This window comes from Rhinichthys klamathensis, unplaced genomic scaffold (assembly GCF_029890125.1).
Source record: "Rhinichthys klamathensis goyatoka isolate OS25496 unplaced genomic scaffold, OSU_Roscu_1.1 h1tg000578l_1, whole genome shotgun sequence".
NCBI classification, from domain to species: Eukaryota; Metazoa; Chordata; class Actinopteri; order Cypriniformes; family Leuciscidae; genus Rhinichthys; species Rhinichthys klamathensis.
Window position 1 is genome coordinate 297,501 of NW_026607042.1, and position 19,415 is coordinate 316,915.

General features: G+C 47.3%; 1 protein-coding gene across 1 annotated transcript in view; it reads right to left on the reverse strand.

Moving 5' to 3' along the window:
- The window catches only part of si:ch211-262h13.5 (uncharacterized protein LOC571127 homolog), a 33,854-nt gene that overhangs the window by 2,786 nt on the left and 11,653 nt on the right, over positions 1-19,415 (reverse strand). Inside the window, exons 3-5 of the mRNA XM_056240004.1 lie at positions 2,231-2,318; positions 1,396-1,562; positions 1-45 (exon numbers count right to left, since the gene is read on the reverse strand). The exon at positions 1-45 is cut by the window's left edge and continues 57 nt beyond it. Coding sequence (XP_056095979.1) covers positions 1-45; positions 1,396-1,562; positions 2,231-2,318 — 300 coding nt within the window. The remainder of the gene's footprint in view (positions 46-1,395; positions 1,563-2,230; positions 2,319-19,415) is intronic.

Below are 19,415 nucleotides of genomic sequence, written 5' to 3' on the forward strand. Positions count from 1 at the left end.
CTCCTGAACGGTGTACTCCACAAAACTAGCAGAAACAGGCGAGCTCTGAGGAACACGGAATAAAAAGATTCATTCAATCTGGACAGGGAATTCTGTCATCACATACGGACTGCCTTTTTATTAAATAACTTGGACTTCAGGCGGCATCAGAAGACTGCAATGCAACACACAAGTGGTCTAAAGTATAATTTGATGGTGCTTTTCTGTCCTTAGAGCTTGACAGTGTCAGTACCCATTCACAATTATTGCATTTCCTGGACGAACTAAGCCTTTAAGGTTAATGTGGATTCAAGAGTTCACACTAACAAATGATCAGATAGAGTAAAGTATGTGTGTGTGTGTGTGTGTGTGTGTATATATAGGCCTCCACTCATGCTGATTGGCAAGTTGATTACTGATTGTTGACGGCTGGTTGGAATGACATGACGATTGGATAGATAATTTGATTAGATTTGAGGACAGGTTTGGAACAATTTCAGAGTGAGTAAACGATGACATCATTTTTATTTTTGGGTGAACTATCCCTTTAAGGCTAGATAATGATACAGGGACTGTTGTTGTCAAATAAGTTTCATTCATAATAACGTCCCCTGTAAACTAGGGGTTGCACAGACTTTTGATGCTCCGCCGTGACGCTTTAAGCTTTAGCTGAAGACCTCCAACCTAACCCTAACCTGTTCTGTCTTAGTGTGCTATATCTTTATACTATATATTATATATCTAGTTAAGATTTTCGTATAAATTACTATCAAAACTCCATTTATTGACCATAGATTTACATTGACTGTAATACTAATGCTGTCCTATAGAAGGGGCCACAGATAAGAAAATCTTCTTCTTTTTTTTAAACATATTGTAAGCTCCATTTCCTTCAGTTAAAAATGACAAATAAATGCACACTTCGAAAGTGCTCCACTAGTTGTGTGTGATTTATCAATAAAATAGCTTAGAAACTGAAAAGGTCTTGCATATATTGCTTTCTGTTTTTGAACTAAAACCCACAGCTTCGCTGTTAGTAGAGACAAGCTGCACAGACCGGTAAGGATTCATTCACACAGGCAAGCGCTTTCTCACCAATGCATTAAAATGTGCTTACTGTGCTACTTTATCAGTATCTGATTGAGAACGAACAGAAATCTCTGAAAAATATAACTACCACAAAATAAGCTGTTATGCACTCGGACATGTGCCGCTGCTGTGCTCAAGGCGACACGAGTTTAAATGGCTCAAGGTTCAGGTTACTCAACATTACGTTTGTCCACAAACTTTAGCATTTAGCTGCAAGGCATTCCCTGATTAGTCAACGTTAACTTGACTTCAAGCACCTAAAAGGCGACTTTAAAAAGTCTAAAAACGGCAGAATCTACAAATTGCTGATCTGTGGTCCATTGCCACCTGATGGGAGGCTCTGGTGATGGTGTTCACAGTCAGGCTAACAGGAAGAGTGCTTTGTATGTTGTATTTAAGGAGGGACGTCCTGGCTGTGGCGATGGCTTCATGACTGTCGACCGGCAGCAGCACAGGACAGTCTGGACACGTCAGACGTAACTTCTCTGGAGGGTCTTGGGGAAGAAAGAGAGAAAGAGAGAGAGAGTGAGCAGGATCAAAGAAAAATCTGGAATTGTAATTGCATTGCAGTAGTTTAGTTAATTTCACAAAAGCAAGAAATATAAACCTTTTCATCAAGAATCGAAAAATAAAATAATTTCCAATCATGGCCCTTGCTAATTTGCACTTGCTATTAAGCAGTCTCAATAAAAGCATTTTTTGAATGGCATCCCAGATCGTGTTGAAGGATTCATACTGTATGTTTGTTCGGAGCATTTGATTGTCGATTGTTTTGTAATAGAGGCACAGTGTAATGGAGAGTTTGCAAAGAAACTTTTGTTGATGGAGCAGCCGACTGTATTGGATCTGACAGAAGCTATTGCATATATATATATATATATATATATATATATATATATATTCATTGCCTACAAATTGCACATTGTTTGGAGGACAACACTGATAAGGAAATTACGTTTAGTAAATAATGGATTCAAATTCGTTTCTTTTTTAAATTCACCATGGATGTTTTCGTTCGATTAATTGATGATGTAATCAACAAATTAATCAATTTTGAAAATAACCTTCTTCAGTTTCACACAAGATAAAAAACGTTTCTACTTATTAAGGCTGAGAGTTCCAGTATGCAGGGAACAGTCAGAAACGGAGATAAATATTTGACCTGGAACGAGTGTGCAGTCATAGCTGTGGAGGTAGGAGAAGCCCTCTGGTGTGTGGAGGACTGTGGTGTTACAGTTTCCAGAGATTTGCTACAACACAAGGAACATACATTAATTGTACAGAAACCAATCTAAACCAATCAGACACATTCTCTTTTCAAGACATAGCAAAATCAGAGATTCTGCAAACAATCTGCACTGAGTTACTTGATAAATGACTTCAAGGTAGAAGTTGGATTAAAGGGGTCATCATATGATGCTTTTTAATGTTTTCCTTTTCCTTAATGTATCTGTTCATGTATAAGATCTGCAAAGCTACAAAGCGTATAGTCTCCTACAAAGGGGATTTATTCTATCTAACAAAAACACTGCTCCAGACCTGCCTAAAACTCCTCAATCCAACCCTGCCTTCGCATGCTATCTGAATTATCATAAATGCGAGTTTCATGGTCAGAAAGACTTTTTTTTCTACTCAAGTTGTATTTACTATAGGGAAACTCAGAGTTTCAGAATTGGGAGTGCCACCATAATCATCAGTTTTTTTCCACAACAGCTACATCACCTTGTCATGTCGTTCATGTAGTGCATATAAGCCTATGCATGACATATATGAATAACCATTTAAAGCATATTGTATGTTTTATAAAGTACATGGTCAAAAGTGTTGGCGGTAACGTAAATTGTGTTTCACAAAGTTAGCTGCTTCAGTATTTGTTCTGTAGATTATTTTGTGACATGTTTCTATGGTAAACTGGTAAAAAAAAAAAAAATTAAAAGCTTTTATTGGCAAAAAAAAAAACCAATACATGCAAAGATATGTATCAATGATATATCAATATTTACAGTGTTGACCCTTCTTCTTCATAACCTTCAAAACCTTCACTCAGGCATGCTCAATATCATCTTCTGGGCCAAATCCTGACTGATAGTGATCCATTCTTGCCTTATTAGTGGTCGTAATTTGTGAGCTTCTGCTTGTCCACGCATCTTTTAAGGACTGACCATGGGTTCTCCCAAGGGATTAAGATCTGGGAGTTGCCTGGCCACAGATCCAAAATGTCAATGTAATGATTTCTGAGCCAATTCATTATCACTCTAGCCTTGTGGCATGGTGCTCCATCATGCTGGAAAATGCATGGTTCATCGCCAAATTGTTCCTGGAACGTTAGGAGAAGTTGCTCTTGCAGGAAAGAATGTTTTGATAATGTTCTTTATCCATGGCAGTGTTTTTTGGCAGAACTGTGAGAGAGTCACTCCCTTGGATGAAAAGCATGGATGGGCTCAGGATGCTTCACTGATGGCATGATACGGGACTCACCGTTTCTTCTCAGGACAGTCAGTTTTCCAGATGTCACAAACAGTCGGAAGGGGGCTTCATCAGAGAAAAGAAATTTGCACCAGTTTTCTGCTATTCAACTCTTGTATTAGTGTTGTGACAATACTGGAATGTCTAACTTCGATACTATACTTTAAACAATATCCATATTCGATACCATTTTCAATAGAGGGAAAAAACTGCCACAACATTAAGGTCAATAAAAGTTTAGATTTTTATTAAAACATAAGGTAACACTTTAGAATACGGTTCCTTCGTTAATGAATAACTACACAGGAACAAATGAGTAACACAATATTAACAATCTAGTAACTACTATTAACTAACAAGAAATTCTGATTAACAAATTAGTAAGTAACAGCGCACAGATGAAAGTGGTAGTTCACTATTAACTAATCAATGACTACTTTTTTTTAATGCTTCCCGGAGAACTACTGTAAGAATCATGGTAACTAACGATACTCGGTTACTAACGTAACCTCGGTTCTCTCTAGAGAGGGAACGAGTATTGCGTAAGTTTAGCTTACGCTACGGGAAAGATTCATCTTCTCGAGATATTGAAGCCAAAAAATTATCCTTAATTTTGTATTCATTGTCAACGCAGTGCAGCAGCTAGCAGACCTAGAGCAGGCCATCTCGCGTGCTCATTGGCTGCCCTGCTGGCATCTGCTGCAGCCTACCAGTGAGCCCCGCGTGACGTCACGCCCAATGAAGGGCGCTCGCGCCTTCATAGCGTCACAGCCCGCCAGAATGGGCGTGGCTTAGCGTATAAAAGAAGGGGCTGTAGGCTGACTTCCCTGGTTTTTCGACAACTGAAGCGAAGTCGCTCGTGGCGCGAGCACGACCGGTTACGCAATACTCGTTCCCTCTCTAGAGAGAACCAAGGTTACGTTAGTAACCGAGTATCGTTCTCTTACGAGAGGTTCTCTCGTATTGCGTAAGTTTAGCTTACGCTACGGGAACACTTTGTCAACGCCGTGCGCGCCAAGCATCCACCATGAGACCCCGAACTTTCAGGGGAACCCTGTTAGGTGGAGAATAAGGTGGCCAGCCACGCGGGCCATCACTTGTACATACGCACACATAGGGAATACAGAGCAGCGCGCCGGTCTGTATAGGCACATGGCACATACCCTACTTAGTGCAGCTCAACCAGGAGAGCTGAGTCATGTGAGAGTGATCTGAGCAGGAGGTCTGGGCAGAATACACCTCTCTTTTAACTGACAACAGTTTAGCCTGCAAGGCAGGAACTTCTAGGTTATAAAACCTGACAGAGGTAGACGGGGAGCTCCAGCCCGCCGCTACACATATGTCATGGATAGAAATTCCACTGGACCATGCCCACGAAGAGGCCACGCCTCTCGTGGAATGAGCCCTGATGCCCAGAGGGCATTGCAGACCTTTTGACGCGTAAGCGGCTGCTATAGCGTCCACTATCCATCTGGACAGGCTCTGTTTCGAGGAGACCCTTGGTGCGCCCACCAAACGAAACAAACAGCTGTTCCGAACGCCTGAATAAGGCGGAGCGCGTAATGTAAAACCTCAGCACTCTGACAGGGCAGAGGAGGTTCACATCACTTTCGCTGTCAGATGCTGGCAGAGCTGACAACGAGATAACTTGCGCTCTGAACGGAGTGCCCATCACTTTAGGAACGTAGCCATGTCTAGGTCTGAGGATGACTTTAGAGTCATACGGCCCGAACTCAAGACACGATGCGCTGACAGACAGCGCATGCAGGTCCCCCACACGTTTTACTGACGACAGTGCAGTCAGAAAGACGGTTTTCAGTGATAGATATTTCAACCCCACGGAGTTTAGTGGTTCGAAGGGAAAAAGCTTTCAGGGCCTCTAGGACCAGTGAAAGATCCCACATGGGAACCGACGGGGGGCGCGGCGGGTTCATCCTTCTAGCTCCTCTAAGGAAGCGGATGACCAACTCATGTCTTCCTAATGACTGGCCGTGCGTCGATTCTGCGAACGCTGCCACGGCCGCCACGTATACTTTGAGTGTGGATGGGGACCTTCCCTTATCCAACAGCTCTTGTAGGAAGGAGAGCAGATGCGCCACCCCGCATGTCCGCGGGTCCAGACCTCTGTCGGTGCACCATCCAGAGAACACCGACCATTTAGACGCGTAGAGCCTTCTCGTGGAAGGGGCTCTAGACTGCGCGATCGTGTTCATTACTCCTTCTGGCAGGGCAACGAGTACCCGTTGATCAACCATGCGTGCAGAGACCAGCGCTCTGGATGGGGATGCCAGATCGTGCCGCGAGCCTGAGAGAGGAGATCTGCCCTCACCGGAATCGGCCACGGAGCTGTATGTGACAGCCGTGCTAGCTCCGGGAACCAAATCTGATTCTCCCAACGCGGGGCTATGAGGAGCACCGAGTGGCGCGTTTCCCTGATTCTCTTGATCACCTGTGGTAACAGAGAGACCGGAGGGAAAGCATATAGCCGGAGGCTGGGCCAAACCTGGGCCAGCGCGTCCTCGTCCTTCGAGAAGAGCGTCGGGCATTGAGCGTTGTCTTTTGACGCAAATAGGTCGACTTCCGCCCTGCCGAATAGGCGCCACAGTTTCTGGACCGTTTGGGGGCCCAGGGACCATTCCCCTGGGGGAACGTTGTCCCTGGACAGTTTGTCTGGGCCGTCGTTCAAATGGCTAGGCACATGCGCCACCCTCAGCGAGCGCAGGTGCATCTGAGACCAAATAAGGAGGCGTTCTGTCAGATTGCAGAGATTTCTGGATCTGACACCGCCCTGACGGTTTACATAGGATACCACAGACATGTTGTCCGAGCGGACAATAACATGTTGGTCCTGTATGAACGGGAGGAAGCGCTTCAGCGCATTCTCGACCGCTATCATCTCCAGACAGTTTATGTGAAAACACCTCTCTTGGTCTGACCACTGGCCGAAGACCGGTCTGCCCTCGAACAGCGCGCCCCAACCCCAGTTGGACGCGTCTGTCGAAATGACTTTCCGATAAGAGATGGTTCCCATCATCACTCCCAGCTGGTACCAGTCGGCCACTAACCAGGGTTGCAGAGCCGCTATGCAGGTCTGAGTCACTCTGATTTTCTGACCGCCAGAAACCCAAGCTCGGCGGGACGGGCGAGCATTCAACCAGCGTTGGAGCGGGCGCATGCGCAGTAGGCCCAGCTGGAGCACCGCTGCAGCTGATGCCATACAGCCCAGCATCCTTTAAAATGTTTTCAAAGGGAGAAAGCTGTCCTTCTGGAAAGACGCGGCTAGGTGGCGAACACGGAGCGCGCGCTGTGCCGATAGACGAGCCGACATGGTCACCGAGTCCAGTTCTATTCCTAAAAAGGAAATTGACTGGCTGGGTAGTAATGAGCTCTTGGTCCAGTTGACCGTGAGACCCAAGCTTTCCAGGTGACTGAGAAGCACTGTTCTGTGAGATAGCAGCTCTGTCTCTGACTGTGCCAAAATCAGCCAATCGTCCAGATAGTTCATTATTCGCAGCCCCTGACTTCTCAGGGGGGCGAGCGCCGCGTCCATGCACTTCGTAAATGCACGGGGTGCTAGAGACAGGCCGAACGGCAGGACGGTGTATTGATATACCTGACCGTCGAAGGCGAATCTCAAAAATTGCCTGTGACGGGGTATTATCTGAATCTGAAAATAGGCATCCTTCAGATCTAGAGAAATAAACCAGTCCCTCGGGCGAACGTGCGCGAGTTTTTTCCATTTTGAACAGTCTTTTCACAAGCACTTTGTTCAAATGTCTCAGATCTAGGATAGGTCTGAAGGCTCCGTCCTTCTTGGGTACGAGAAAATAATGGCTGTAAAAGCCTGACTCGCTCAGAGAAGGCGGCACCTTTTCTATAGCCCCTTTGCACAGCAGCTTTGCTATTTCTGCGTGAAGTAGGTGTGCTACTTCCGCATTCACTATCGTCGCGGTCCGGGCTCGAAAGCGCTGGGGACGGTGAATGAATTGAAGTGTATAGCCCTGCTTATTGTGCTCAGAACCCATTCTGAAATCCCTGGGATAGTTTCCCACGCAGCTATGTGAGCCGCTAGGGGGCGAATGGCCTCCGGGTTCAGATCGCCGCCATTTGCGGGCTTGTGAAACTGAGCCGGAGCCGAAAGCGCAGCGTGCGCGCTCTCGGTTCTGGGCAATGGCTTCTCGCTGAATGCCGAGACCGTCTGATTTATGTGAGGTGTCCCAATCATAAGGGATGGGGAGCATTTTATTCTCACTTTTTGACGCGCAAGCAGCGCTTTGGGTGGAAAAGCTTTCTGTAAGCGTGAGCGCGTGTGCGCGGGCACGAGACTTACAAGTGTATTTGACGCCCCGATCATAACGGATGGGGAGCGTCTTATCAATGCCCTGCGTTTTGTGATAACATTTAAACGCGCGGGCGGCGCCCGGGGGGAGGTGTGTGTCAGTAAGCGTGAACGCTTTCCGGCGGGCACGAGACTTACATTCGAACTACGAAAGCTTAAGTAGCGCGAGCAGATAAGAGCGCGCGCGGCAGCTTCCTTGTAACGTAAAGGAAGCTAGCCGCGGTTCTCTGGATGATGCATCCTCTCCATGTCCACTCTATTTGTTTTAGTTTGGCTGGTTGCTGCTTGTCATCTGGAGACGATGTTTGGGGTGGCAGTGGCTCAGTGGTTCATGTAGGTTGTCTACAAACCGGAAGGTTGGTGGTTCAATCCCCGGTTCCTCCTGACCAAGTGTCGAGGTGTCCATGAGCAAGACACCTAACCCCAGCTGCTCCCGACGAGCTGGATGGCGCCTTGCATGGCTGACACCGCCGTCGGTGTATGAATGAGTGAGTGAATGGGTGAATGTGAGGCAATATGTAAAGCGCTTTGGTGGCCATTGGGTCTGTGAAAGCGCTATATAAATGCAGTCCATTTACCATTAACCATTTGCTGACTTAAGTCTCCTATTTCTGGAAAATTGACGCTGCCCATTAGTTACGTTTAACATCCTCTCTTAAAGGGATATTTCACCTCTGGAAAGATGAATGTGTATTTAAATTGGGTCATTTATGTAGTAGAAATGTGAAATTATTTTAGAAGTTGATGCCTTCTAGACTGAGAAAAGCCAGAACATTTTTTTTTGGCTCATGTGGATGAAAGACAACAACTCCCAGAATGCACTTTCTTCGCTGCCCTACGAGGCCCCTCCCAAGCCACGCCTACCGGTTACAGAGGGCAGTATCGGAAGAAATGATACAACTAGGCTACTATAGATAGATAGATAGATAGATCCATGTGTGGATCAAAGCTAGGGTGCTCTGTTACACATGCTGGCGATGCCGTTTCCTCAGCAGATTCAGTGATTTCTTCCAGAAGAAAATGCCATCGCTGAAATTCGCGATAGCAATAGGACTCTCTACCTGTGTCCATCTGCTCTATCTGCTCCGGTCGTCTCTTGTTCCCTTTCAAAAGCTACAATCGATGCTGCGCTGCTTAGCGCATTGGGGACGTCTTTAATCGTGACCCGCTGTGAATTTAGTGTGCAAACACGTCGATAGAATCGACCGAAAGTAATATAGCCTCGGTCGGTGACGTCATCGGCGTCATCTATATATAGATGAGCCGCAGGTGCACCATCAGGTCTTTTGTCTTCAGAGACCTCTCTGTGTTGGTGTGCAAGCATCTATTTTCTCTCTGCTACAGATCTTTGTTAGGAGTTAGGAGCTTTATACCTGACAGTGTGCAGAATTTTCACTCTTTCTCATCTCTTAACGTCATTTAAAAGAGTTCAAAAGCAAAAAGATAAATGAGTCAGCAAGCTAAGCGCTGTGTCCCTCCATGTTCTCGACCCATGTCAGAACTGGATACACAAGCTTTGTGTGTTTGGGGGAGGAGCATGCGGCCGCTGCATTGGAGTCAGGAGAGTGCGAGCATTGTGAGCTTTTCACTGTTAAAATGCTTCGCGTTCGTCTTGGCTACTTTCAGTCCGCACCCGCATTATCATCGTGGGGCTCCCGAATGGATTTGGCTGACGAGCAAGAGACGGGTCCGTCCCTTTCGCTTGCTTGTTCACCAGATCCACTCGTTCCCTGGCATGATCCCGAAGCGCATCCCGGTGCTTCTTCGGCTCACGCGGGGGACGATAATGAATCTCCTGGGTCTGCGGACTTAAAAAACCTACCCTCCCCTCAAAGCCGTGTAGAATAACATCTTCGCTTGTGGGTAAAGCTTACCAAGCTGCAGGTCAGGCTGGTGCTGCGCTGCACACAATGGCAGTGTTACAGGCATACCAGGCTGACCTCTTGAAGGACCTGAGTGCGGGTACAACGATCGATGAGGAAGCATTTTCTGAATTGCGCCGAGCCACAGATCTGTCTCTTCGTGCCACCAAGCAAACGGCCCGTGCCATCGGCCGTTCTTTGTCCGCTTAAGTTAGCACGGAGAGGCATCTGTGGCTCAACCTCACAGGCATCAAAGATAAAGATCGTGTCTTTCTTCTTGACTCTCCGGTTTCGCCCTCTGGCCTGTTTGGCGACTCAACTCAGTAGTCACCAGGTTCAGGGAGGTCAAGAAGCATTAGGAGGTGTTTGTTCAGTTCCTTCCTCGCCACACTCAAGGGGAGGGGCCATCGGCCACCCAGCCTCTCCCTGGTCCTTCAAGACCTAGGGAGGTTAAAAAGCAGAGCGTGGCGAGCCGTGCTCCTCCTAGTAAGGACTGGAAACAGGCTCGTCAGGCTCAGCAACCTCCCAAGCCAGACCTCAGGACAATCATCAACAGAAAGAAGAAGTCCTGATGGTCTGGCGCCCAGTCTGGTGGGGGTAGCCCCCCGCGGGACGGGGCGCGTATTATATCTGACCGCCCCTTCTCGTTACCCCCACAAAACCTCTCCATCCCCGCCACCTTTGGTGCTTCGGGGGGCAGCGGTTTCCAGCGAAATGTTAGATGTTCCGTTGCTCCCTGCTTTCATCCAGGGCACGGAACATCTAACATCCCCCCAAGAGGAAGTATTAAAACTGATACCACTATCAGAGAGTCTGGCAGCATGGCAACTTCTGCCAGGCATTTCTGCTTGGGTATTAAGCATAGTACAAATAGGATACAGAATCCAATTTATTCATCGTCCTCTGCGTTTCAACGGCGTGGTCTCCACTTCCGTTAGACTGGAGCTGATGCATGTACTATCACAAGAGCTACAAACTCTTCTGAGCAAAGAGGCCATAGAACATGTTCCTCTGCCAGAGAGGGAGTCGGGCTATTACAGCAGATACTTCCTGGTCCCCAAAAAGGACGGGGGGTTGCGTCCAATCTTAGATCTTCGAGGCTTAAACCGTACAGTCAAAGCGCTCAAGTTCAAGATGTTAACCGTCAAGACGGTTGTGTCGCAAATTCAACATCACAATTGGTTCGTCACGATCGATCTGAAGGACGCATATTTTCACATACAAATATTGCCACAAGACAGGAAGTTTCTGAGGTTCGCTTTCGGGGGCGAAGCATACCAATTTCGGGTTCTTCCATTCGGCCTAGCCTTATCACCCCGCACGTACACAAAATGCATGGATGCAGCACTGGCTCCATTGCGACTCCAGGGCATTCGCATTTTGAATTACATAGACGATTGGTTAATACTAGCACAATCGCAAGAGATGGTGCTTCATCACAGAGACATCGTGTTGGCTCATCTAGTTTCTCTAGGGTTGAGACTCAACACCAAGAAAAGTGTTCTTTGTCCTGCCCAGAGAACGACTTATCTCGGAATCGTTTGGGATTCGATCACGATGCAGGCACAATTGTCCCCCGCTCGAATCGAGACCTTTCGGCTAACTATGAGCAAAGTCAGGCTAGGTCAAGATCGTACTGTTCGTCAGTACCAAAAGGTGTTAGGTTACATGGCTTCAGCATCCACGGTGATTCCTTTGGGGCTATTGCACATGAGACCCTTTCAGTTGTGGCTAAAAGCCAGGGGATTTCATCCAAGGGCCAATCCTCAAACGCAAATAAAAATGACGCGCCAGGGGCTTCGTACACTATCTCTGTGGCTCAGATCCCGGTTCCTCGCCTTGGGTCCCACTCTAGGGGCGCCTTGTCGTCGCAGATTGCTAACGACAGACGCCTCCCTGTTGGGCTGGGGAGCGATCTTAAGTGGTCGTCCAGCTCAAGGGGAATGGGAGGGTCATCAGCTCGATTGGCATATCAACTGCCTCGAGCTGGTGACTGTATTTCTGGCCCTGAAATACTTTCTCCCTCAGTTGAGAGGCTGTCATGTCCTAGTGCGGGTGGACAACACAGCGGCAGTTTCTTATATAAATTACCAGGGAGGTCTGCGCTCACGCAATCTGAACAAAATAGCGAGGCAGATTTTCCTCTGGGCCCAGGAGAAGTTCCTGTCACTCAGGGCAGTGTACATCGCTGGGCACCAGAATGTGGGAGCAGATTTACTGTCCAGACAGAAACTGCTGACGGGGGAATGGAAACTCCACCCAGAAGTAGTCGATCGTTGGCCGAACAGAATGTGGTTCTCGGAGATAAAATCTCTCCTCAACGGCTCGCCATGAGCGATTTCGGAGAGGAGGGACCTTCTGTCCCAGGCGGAGGGCACGATATTCCATCCCAGGCCCGACCTGTGGAACCTTCATGTTTGGCCCCTGATGGGTACCAACTGAGGGACACTGGGCTTTCGCCTGCCGTTATTGAGACTATTCTGAGTGCTAGGGCTTCCTCCACTAGAAAGAGTTATGCCAACAAATGGGGTGTTTTTGAAAGTGGTGTGTTGTACATAATGCAGATCCGGTCAACTGCCAAATTGCTTCAGTTCTGGATTTCCTGCAGGAAGAATTATCAATAGGTACATGCCCCGCCACTCTCAGGGTTTAAGTAGCCGCTCTTTCGGCTTGCCGCTCTTTCGGCTTGCCACTCTTTCGGCTTGCCACGCCTTGGTTGATGGGGTGCCACTCGGGAGACATCCTCTGCTCGCTCGCTTCATTCGTGGGGCCAGACGACTGAGGCCTCCCGTAAGTCAGCGAGATAGCTAGAGTCAGCGTCTGACAAACTTCTGACCCTAGAGATGGTTTTTCTTATGGCTATAACCTCTCTAAAAAGAATTGGGGACATGCAGGCTCTGTCAATATCGCCATCCTGCTTAGACTTTTCCCCAGGAATGGTGAAAGTGATTTTCCATCCTCATCCTGATTTCTTGCCTAAAGTACCGTTTTCGGCTGTACATCCGGTCACTCTTGAGGCTTTCTGCCCTCCACCGTTCACAACGCCGGAGCAGGAGTGATCTCACAGACTGTGTCCAGTCCGTACTCTTCAGGCCTACGTTCACCGCACTAGCCAGTGGCGTAAGTCAGAGCAACTATTTGTTTGTTATGGGGGCAGTAACAGGGGTGCTGCCGCTACTAAACAGACCATGTCACATTGGGTCAGGGATGCTATTGCTCTTGCCTATGAGGCGCGCGGCCAAGCTTAGCCAACGGGTCTAAGGGCTCACTCCACCAGAGGGGTCGCCTCCTCTACTGCTTTGGCAAGGGGTGCCCCCTTACAGCATGTTTGTGATGCGGCAGGCTGGTCCTCTCCGCACACATTCATAAGGTTTTATAGTTTAGATGTTCATGCCACTCCGGGCTCTCACGTCCTTGAGTCGGCATCACAAGGTAATGTCTAGGGCTTTCTTGCGTTCTTGTGAGCACACCTACACAACCGTAAGGAGTCCAGGCACCTTCAAGCATGGCGGCGTGGGTATTCTCGTTCCCTATGCGCTAAGCAGCGCAGCATCGATTGTAGCTTTTGAAAGGGAACGTTCCGGGTTACTTGACAGTAACCCTGTTCCCTGAAAAAGCGGAACGAGATGCTGCGCTACTTTGCCGTGCTGATGATGTCCCAGGACAGCTCTTCAGACAAAATATCCTGATGATGCACCTGCGGCTCATCTATTTATAGGCACGCGCTGATGACGTCACCGACCAAGGCTATATTACTTCCGGTCGATTCTATCTACGTGTTTACACACTATATTCACAGTGGGTCACGATTAAAGACGTTCCCAATGCGCTAAGCAGCGCAGCATCTCGTTCCACTTTTTCAGGGAACAGGGTTACAGTCAAGTAACCCAGAACGTTCCTCCATCATCCGCAACTGTTCCTCGCTGTATTGCGGCTCGTACAGGTAGCCACGAGCATCGGATTCGCGCACCAGATCTTCCAAATCCCCTTCTGCCTAAGCTTTCTCCACAGAGCAAGAGTCTGTTAGCTTAGCTTTAAAAAAAGATGGCTGACACTATTTGTACATTATGTGAGTGAGATCTCCCATGGGCGGGTTGAAAATATGCGGAACTAGCTCCTACTACTGGCTGTAGTCTCTAGCCTCTGGCCAAAAAAGCCTCTGATGACGCTAAATTACGATTTTTACGTCATCTGAGGTTTTTTTCCAGACACACAATACAGAAATCTCTCGTCTCAGGGGGACATGAGGGAGGGAAGCATGGTCATTCGAAAAAACTACCTAAAAAACTACCTAACTACCGAAAAAACTAATGCTAATCAGTGAAGTATCCCTTTAAGGTAACAAAACTTTCCTTGAATCTTGGGTCAAGAAATGTGGCCGTGTTCATTATCATCTGCAGATACATGTCCTCATCTCTGTCTGAGATCTCCTCTAATATTGTCTTTAAGTTGATGTTTTAGGTTGCTGTCACTTTTTTCAACTGTCAAAGTAGAAAAGATCTTCCAACTCAGGGGCAGGACTGCAGAGTGAGTGGTGTGTTTTTTAGATACAGGGCTCAAACAGTCTGAATCCTTAGGTATGAGGTGCTATTTCTTCCGGTTATCAGCTAGACCTCAACAGACCACTTGGGTGCTGTGTCCCAGCGTGTGGGCTCATCATGGATCATTCTGTGTTTGGGCAGTTGGAAATCTTTTTAATTCATCTTCTGCTGTCTCAACATCCTTGGTGAACCGTTGAAGGCAGACAATGTCTTTCTCAACCTTAACAGTGCTCCAGACACACAGTTTATATCCAGGCCCTTGTTAACGGTTAGGTGCTGGTTGTGCCCAAAGAAGGGGACTCATGTGAAGCCCTGCTAAAATGCTTTCTGGTTTTCTGAGGCATTATCAGTGGTAATACCAGCCAATTGACATGTCCAGCTTCCTTGTTTCTTGTACTTTCTCCTCCAATGCCTACATCAAGCATTCTCCTGAGTTCAGCCCAACACAGCCCAAACAGCAGCTCTGCATATCCCAGGGTTCAGAGAAAAATTGCAGTTACTGCAATGAATGTGGAAGTGGCCCTGCTGGACCATATGTAGCAGTAGAGGAGTTTCACTTTCATTTGTTGGCGTCATTGCCCTTATATGGGAATGGGTGGATGAGGTAATCGCGGCCAGCGTATTTAAAGGTTCAAACAGGAAGCCCTAGAATGTAGGCTTTGTCACGCCCGCCCCTCTTCCGGTTTCACTATAGTCCAGGTAAGCGACGGAGGTTATGCACGGCTTCGTGTGGTTTTAAAGTGTTTAGACTGTTTTTATCTTTGAAGGATTGCTGTAACCGTTTTGGCTGCGTATCCTGGGAGTTGCGTCGAGCACTCATAGAAAGCTTGAGGTATGTCAGCGATCACAATCTGTTGTGATGTGGGTTGTATGGGGTTAGTCCAGTTTAATGGGGGTTATTGTGTGTTTTAGTGGAACAGTCGCGAGTGTATCCTGATATCGTGATGTGTGATCCGTGATGTGTGTGTGGTTCTCGTGTGGTATGTATGATTTAGTAATATTTTGTATTTGTTGGTTGGAGTAGATCCTTGTCTGATTGTTATGTTTTGTTTTACAGTCTTCCGCGTACCACGTGAGTTAATTCAGGTCGTGCTGCTGTTTTTCTTAGACTAGATTATTCCTTTTGTCCTTCGTGAATAATTGTTTTCTTAGGTTTTCATGACTTTAATAGTCGTGGTGTGTTTTTGATTTCATTTTATGGTTTGGGTTATTTTGCTATTTCTGTAATGGAGTTGGACTGATCAGTGTGATTTGGGCCTTAGTGCCATGTGGTGTTATATTAGTGTCTATCTAACGGTCATCCACTGAGTATTTTGGGGTCCTCACAGCCGATGAGGTAGGACAGATTATTTATCATCTGTGCACCACCTGATCTGGTCAATCATCATATTTGTGTCTGATGTGATTGTGATTATTTTGTCTTTGTATCTTCCCTACTAATCTTTCTTTTTGTTTCCTTTTGGTTTCGAGTCAAGGCTGAGTGCGCCGAGGGGGAGGCTAGTCACCTGGGTGAACACATTTGCTGTGAGGTTGGAGCACCCGGGTTTGAGCACCTCTTCATATGTAGTTTGCCGTGCACACATAAATGGTTGAGAGCACAATTGTTTACAGCTAGTTTGCCACCCCTAACGTAAGCTTTAGCCTTGCAGTTACATTCTTTTTGTAGTAAATATTCTTTTTTTGTCTGTTTTATTTTGTGGGGACGGTACATTTTCTTTTTTTTGTTTATGTTTGGTTTAATGTGATTCAGTGCTTAAAAATAAGCGAGGTCTGGAGGAATGTTCTTTTTGCATTTGATGTGTTCCGTATTGTTATAATAAACTTGCTAGTGAATTATATTACGAACAAATGGTGCTAGTGGGACATTTTCCTTAAATAAAACCATTAATTTATTGGATGAAGCGACTCTGTCTTTTCTCTGCACCACCGAACCTGGGTCCCTTTTATATTTCCTTGGGTGCAATTCCCAGGGTGGCGTAGTCCGTGCATCTGGATTTAGTTATACTAAAAAAAATCATACCGCTCACGCTACAAACTGGCGTAGTCGGCAGGATGGTTGCATTGTAAAAGCAGAGACGGGGATTCTGTAATCTCATATTGATCATTTTGTTTGAAGTCAATTCTGTTTTTTTCTTTTTTTTTCTTTTTTTTGAGTATTGAAAAACAGCAGCCGACTCTGACTCTGAGGTGATGCTCAAGCCCTGGACTGATTGAGGTCCCTTCTGAACGAATGTCTTCCCTGAGTTTCCTCTGTGTGGTTTTGCTTTTTTTTTTTTTTTTTTTTCAGTCATGGAGGATGAACTGATACAACTTAGAGACATGGTGCTACAACTAAGAGCTGAAAATGAACGTCTGCGCCAGGAGCCGGCGGCAACCGTGTCAACGGATTCTATTCCGGCCCTTTGTGACAACACTGCAGCAAGGCCATCTGCACGTATGGCTGCGGAAGGTATTATAACTGCTACTGAGAGACTTGTTATTATCCCACGGGATAGAAAGTGCCCTATGTTCCGAGGCAACTCTGGTATGAATATTGACGAGTGGGTCGAGGAGGCACGCGCATGTATGCGAGCCCGTCATTTGGCTCCTGTTGATCAAGCTTTCTTTTTGGTTGATCACTTAGAAGGTGAGGCCAGGGATGAAATTAAATATCGTTCAGATGCAGAGCGGGGAGACCCGGAAATCATTATTAAGATCTTGCAAGAACTGTATGGCTGTTGTCAATCATATGTTGCATTGCAGGAGGCTTTCTTTTCCAGGAAACAGCAAGAGGGGGAGAGTCTTCATGAGTTTTCTTTGGCTCTGATGCGTCTTCTGGACCTGGTAAAACGTGTTGCCCCAGCGGGCATGTTGAACTTTGAGGTGCTATTACGAGACCAATTTATTGAGTATGTTTCCGACTGTTCACTCCGTCGAGAGTTGAAGCAACTAGTGCGTCGCCAGCCCGCAAGTACCCTGTTGGATGTCAGAGGGGAAGCTATTAGGTGGGAGCGGGAGGGCCTGCCTGGGGGGCATAGGGGTCGTAGTCACTCTGTTCCATCGGTCTATGGCCTTCAGTATGGGGTTCAGGGGGGTTCCTCTACCGTGTTGGGTAATGGTACATTAGGAGCAGAACTGGGGGATCTTAAAGCTATTCTGAAACAACAACAAGATCAGCTTAATCAGTTAACCCAAAGTATCGCTCTACTTCAGAACAACCAGAGGCATGTTAGACCGTTCCGTGATGGCCCTGTAATTTGTAGGAGATGTCAGCGTCCGGGGCACTTTGCAAGGGATTGTGATGGTGCAAGGGTTCCTTTTCGCTCCCGGTCTCACTCTGTAGCTTTACCTTCCCCCTCTAGTATTGGACCATTTCCCTCCCAACAGGGGTCGGAAAACTAATGCCCACCGAACCGTTGAGCCACAGCTCGGATGGGGCCCCTATAGGCTCTTGTGTTGTAAGTAGCGTGAGCACCGCAGCCACTTTAATGTCCTCTTGCCCCCATATAGACATTCTTATGGGTGGGCATAAGGTGTCCTGTTTATTGGACACCGGTTCTATGGTGTCCACAGTTACCGAGAGTTTCTTTTTGCAACACTTTAAGACAGGGAGTTTACAGGCTTGCCGTTGGCTTCAGCTTAAGGCTGCTAATGGGTTGGCTATTCCTTATTTGGGCTATCTGGAATTGGATGTTTTCTTGTGTGGTAGGGTTATACCTGGTTGCGGCGTGCTTGTAGTAAAGGACCCGCCTGGTGGTGCTAGTGTCCCAGGGGTCCTTGGGATGAATGTAATTAGCAAATGCTACGAACTTTTGTTTTTTCAACATGGGCCTGCTTTATTTGAGTTACCAACCGTGTCTCAGGCACCTGGTCATGTGTTCCAAGCCTTGCAACAGTGTTATCGGGCAGGTGTTGAGCCCCCCCCTGACGTGAAGAATGTTGTTAAGCTAAGTCAGGGGAGGGTTCAGCGTATTCCAGGGGGTGTGACCAGGTTCGTCAGGGCAACATGTTCAGATCACTTATCTGGTAGTACCGCTTTATTTGAGCCTCTCGACTCTGGCCTACCTGGTGGGTTGTTGGCATCTCCTTTGTTAGTCCAGGTGTTTGGGGGTACAGTTTACGTTCCTGTTGTAAATGTTGGCACTACCGATGTCTTGCTTTACGCTCGTACCCAGTTAGGCTATTTGCACGGGGTGGATGTGGTCAGTTTGCCTAAGGGCGTAGCTGAGGTGAGGGCTATTGAAGTCGCTGGTTCATCTCCCAGCTCAGTTCGGAGCCAAATAGATGCCCTTGATTTATCCGATCTTAGTAGGGAGGAGGCCCAACAGGTTAGGACATTTCTGGTCGAGTACCAGGCTGTGTTCTCAGCTCATGAGGGGGATTTGGGCTGTACCAGCCTTATCTCCCATGAAATTCCCCTGTTAGATGATGTCCCTGTCCGGCAACGTTATAGACGGTTGCCCCCATCTGAGTATGAGGTTGTCAAAGCCCATATCAATCAACTTCTTGATGCGCAGATCATTAGGGAGAGCTGCAGTCCCTATGCGTCCCCCATTGTTCTGGTGCGGAAAAAAGATGGTAGCCTTCGCCTCTGCGTGGACTACCGCCAATTAAATCAAAAGACTCGTAAAGATGCTTTTCCATTGCCACGTATTGAAGAATCGTTGGATGCTCTTTCCGGGGCCAATTGGTTCTCTACTCTCGATTTAGTCAGCGGCTACAATCAAGTTCCTGTTGCCGAGAAGGACAAAGCTAAGACAGCCTTTTGTACTCCTTTTGGATTATTCGAGTTTAACCGTATGCCTTTCGGCCTTTGCAACGCCCCAAGCACATTCCAGCGCCTCATGCAACGTTTGTTTGGGGAACAGCACTGTCAATCTCTGTTACTTTACCTGGATGATGTTGTGGTCTTCTCTTCTTCCATTTCACAGCATCTGGAGCGATTAGAGGGAGTGTTAAGCCGACTGGGACAGGAAGGTCTCAAAGCCAAGCTGAAAAAATGTACCTTCTTTAAGCAGGAGGTTGGCTATTTGGGACATGTGATCTCCAGCGCTGGCGTCTCCAGGGATCCTGGGAAAATTGAAGCGGTAGCCCAGTGGCGACGTCCAACCCAGGTGGCGGAACTGCGTTCGTTCCTTGGCTTCACCAGCTACTACCGTC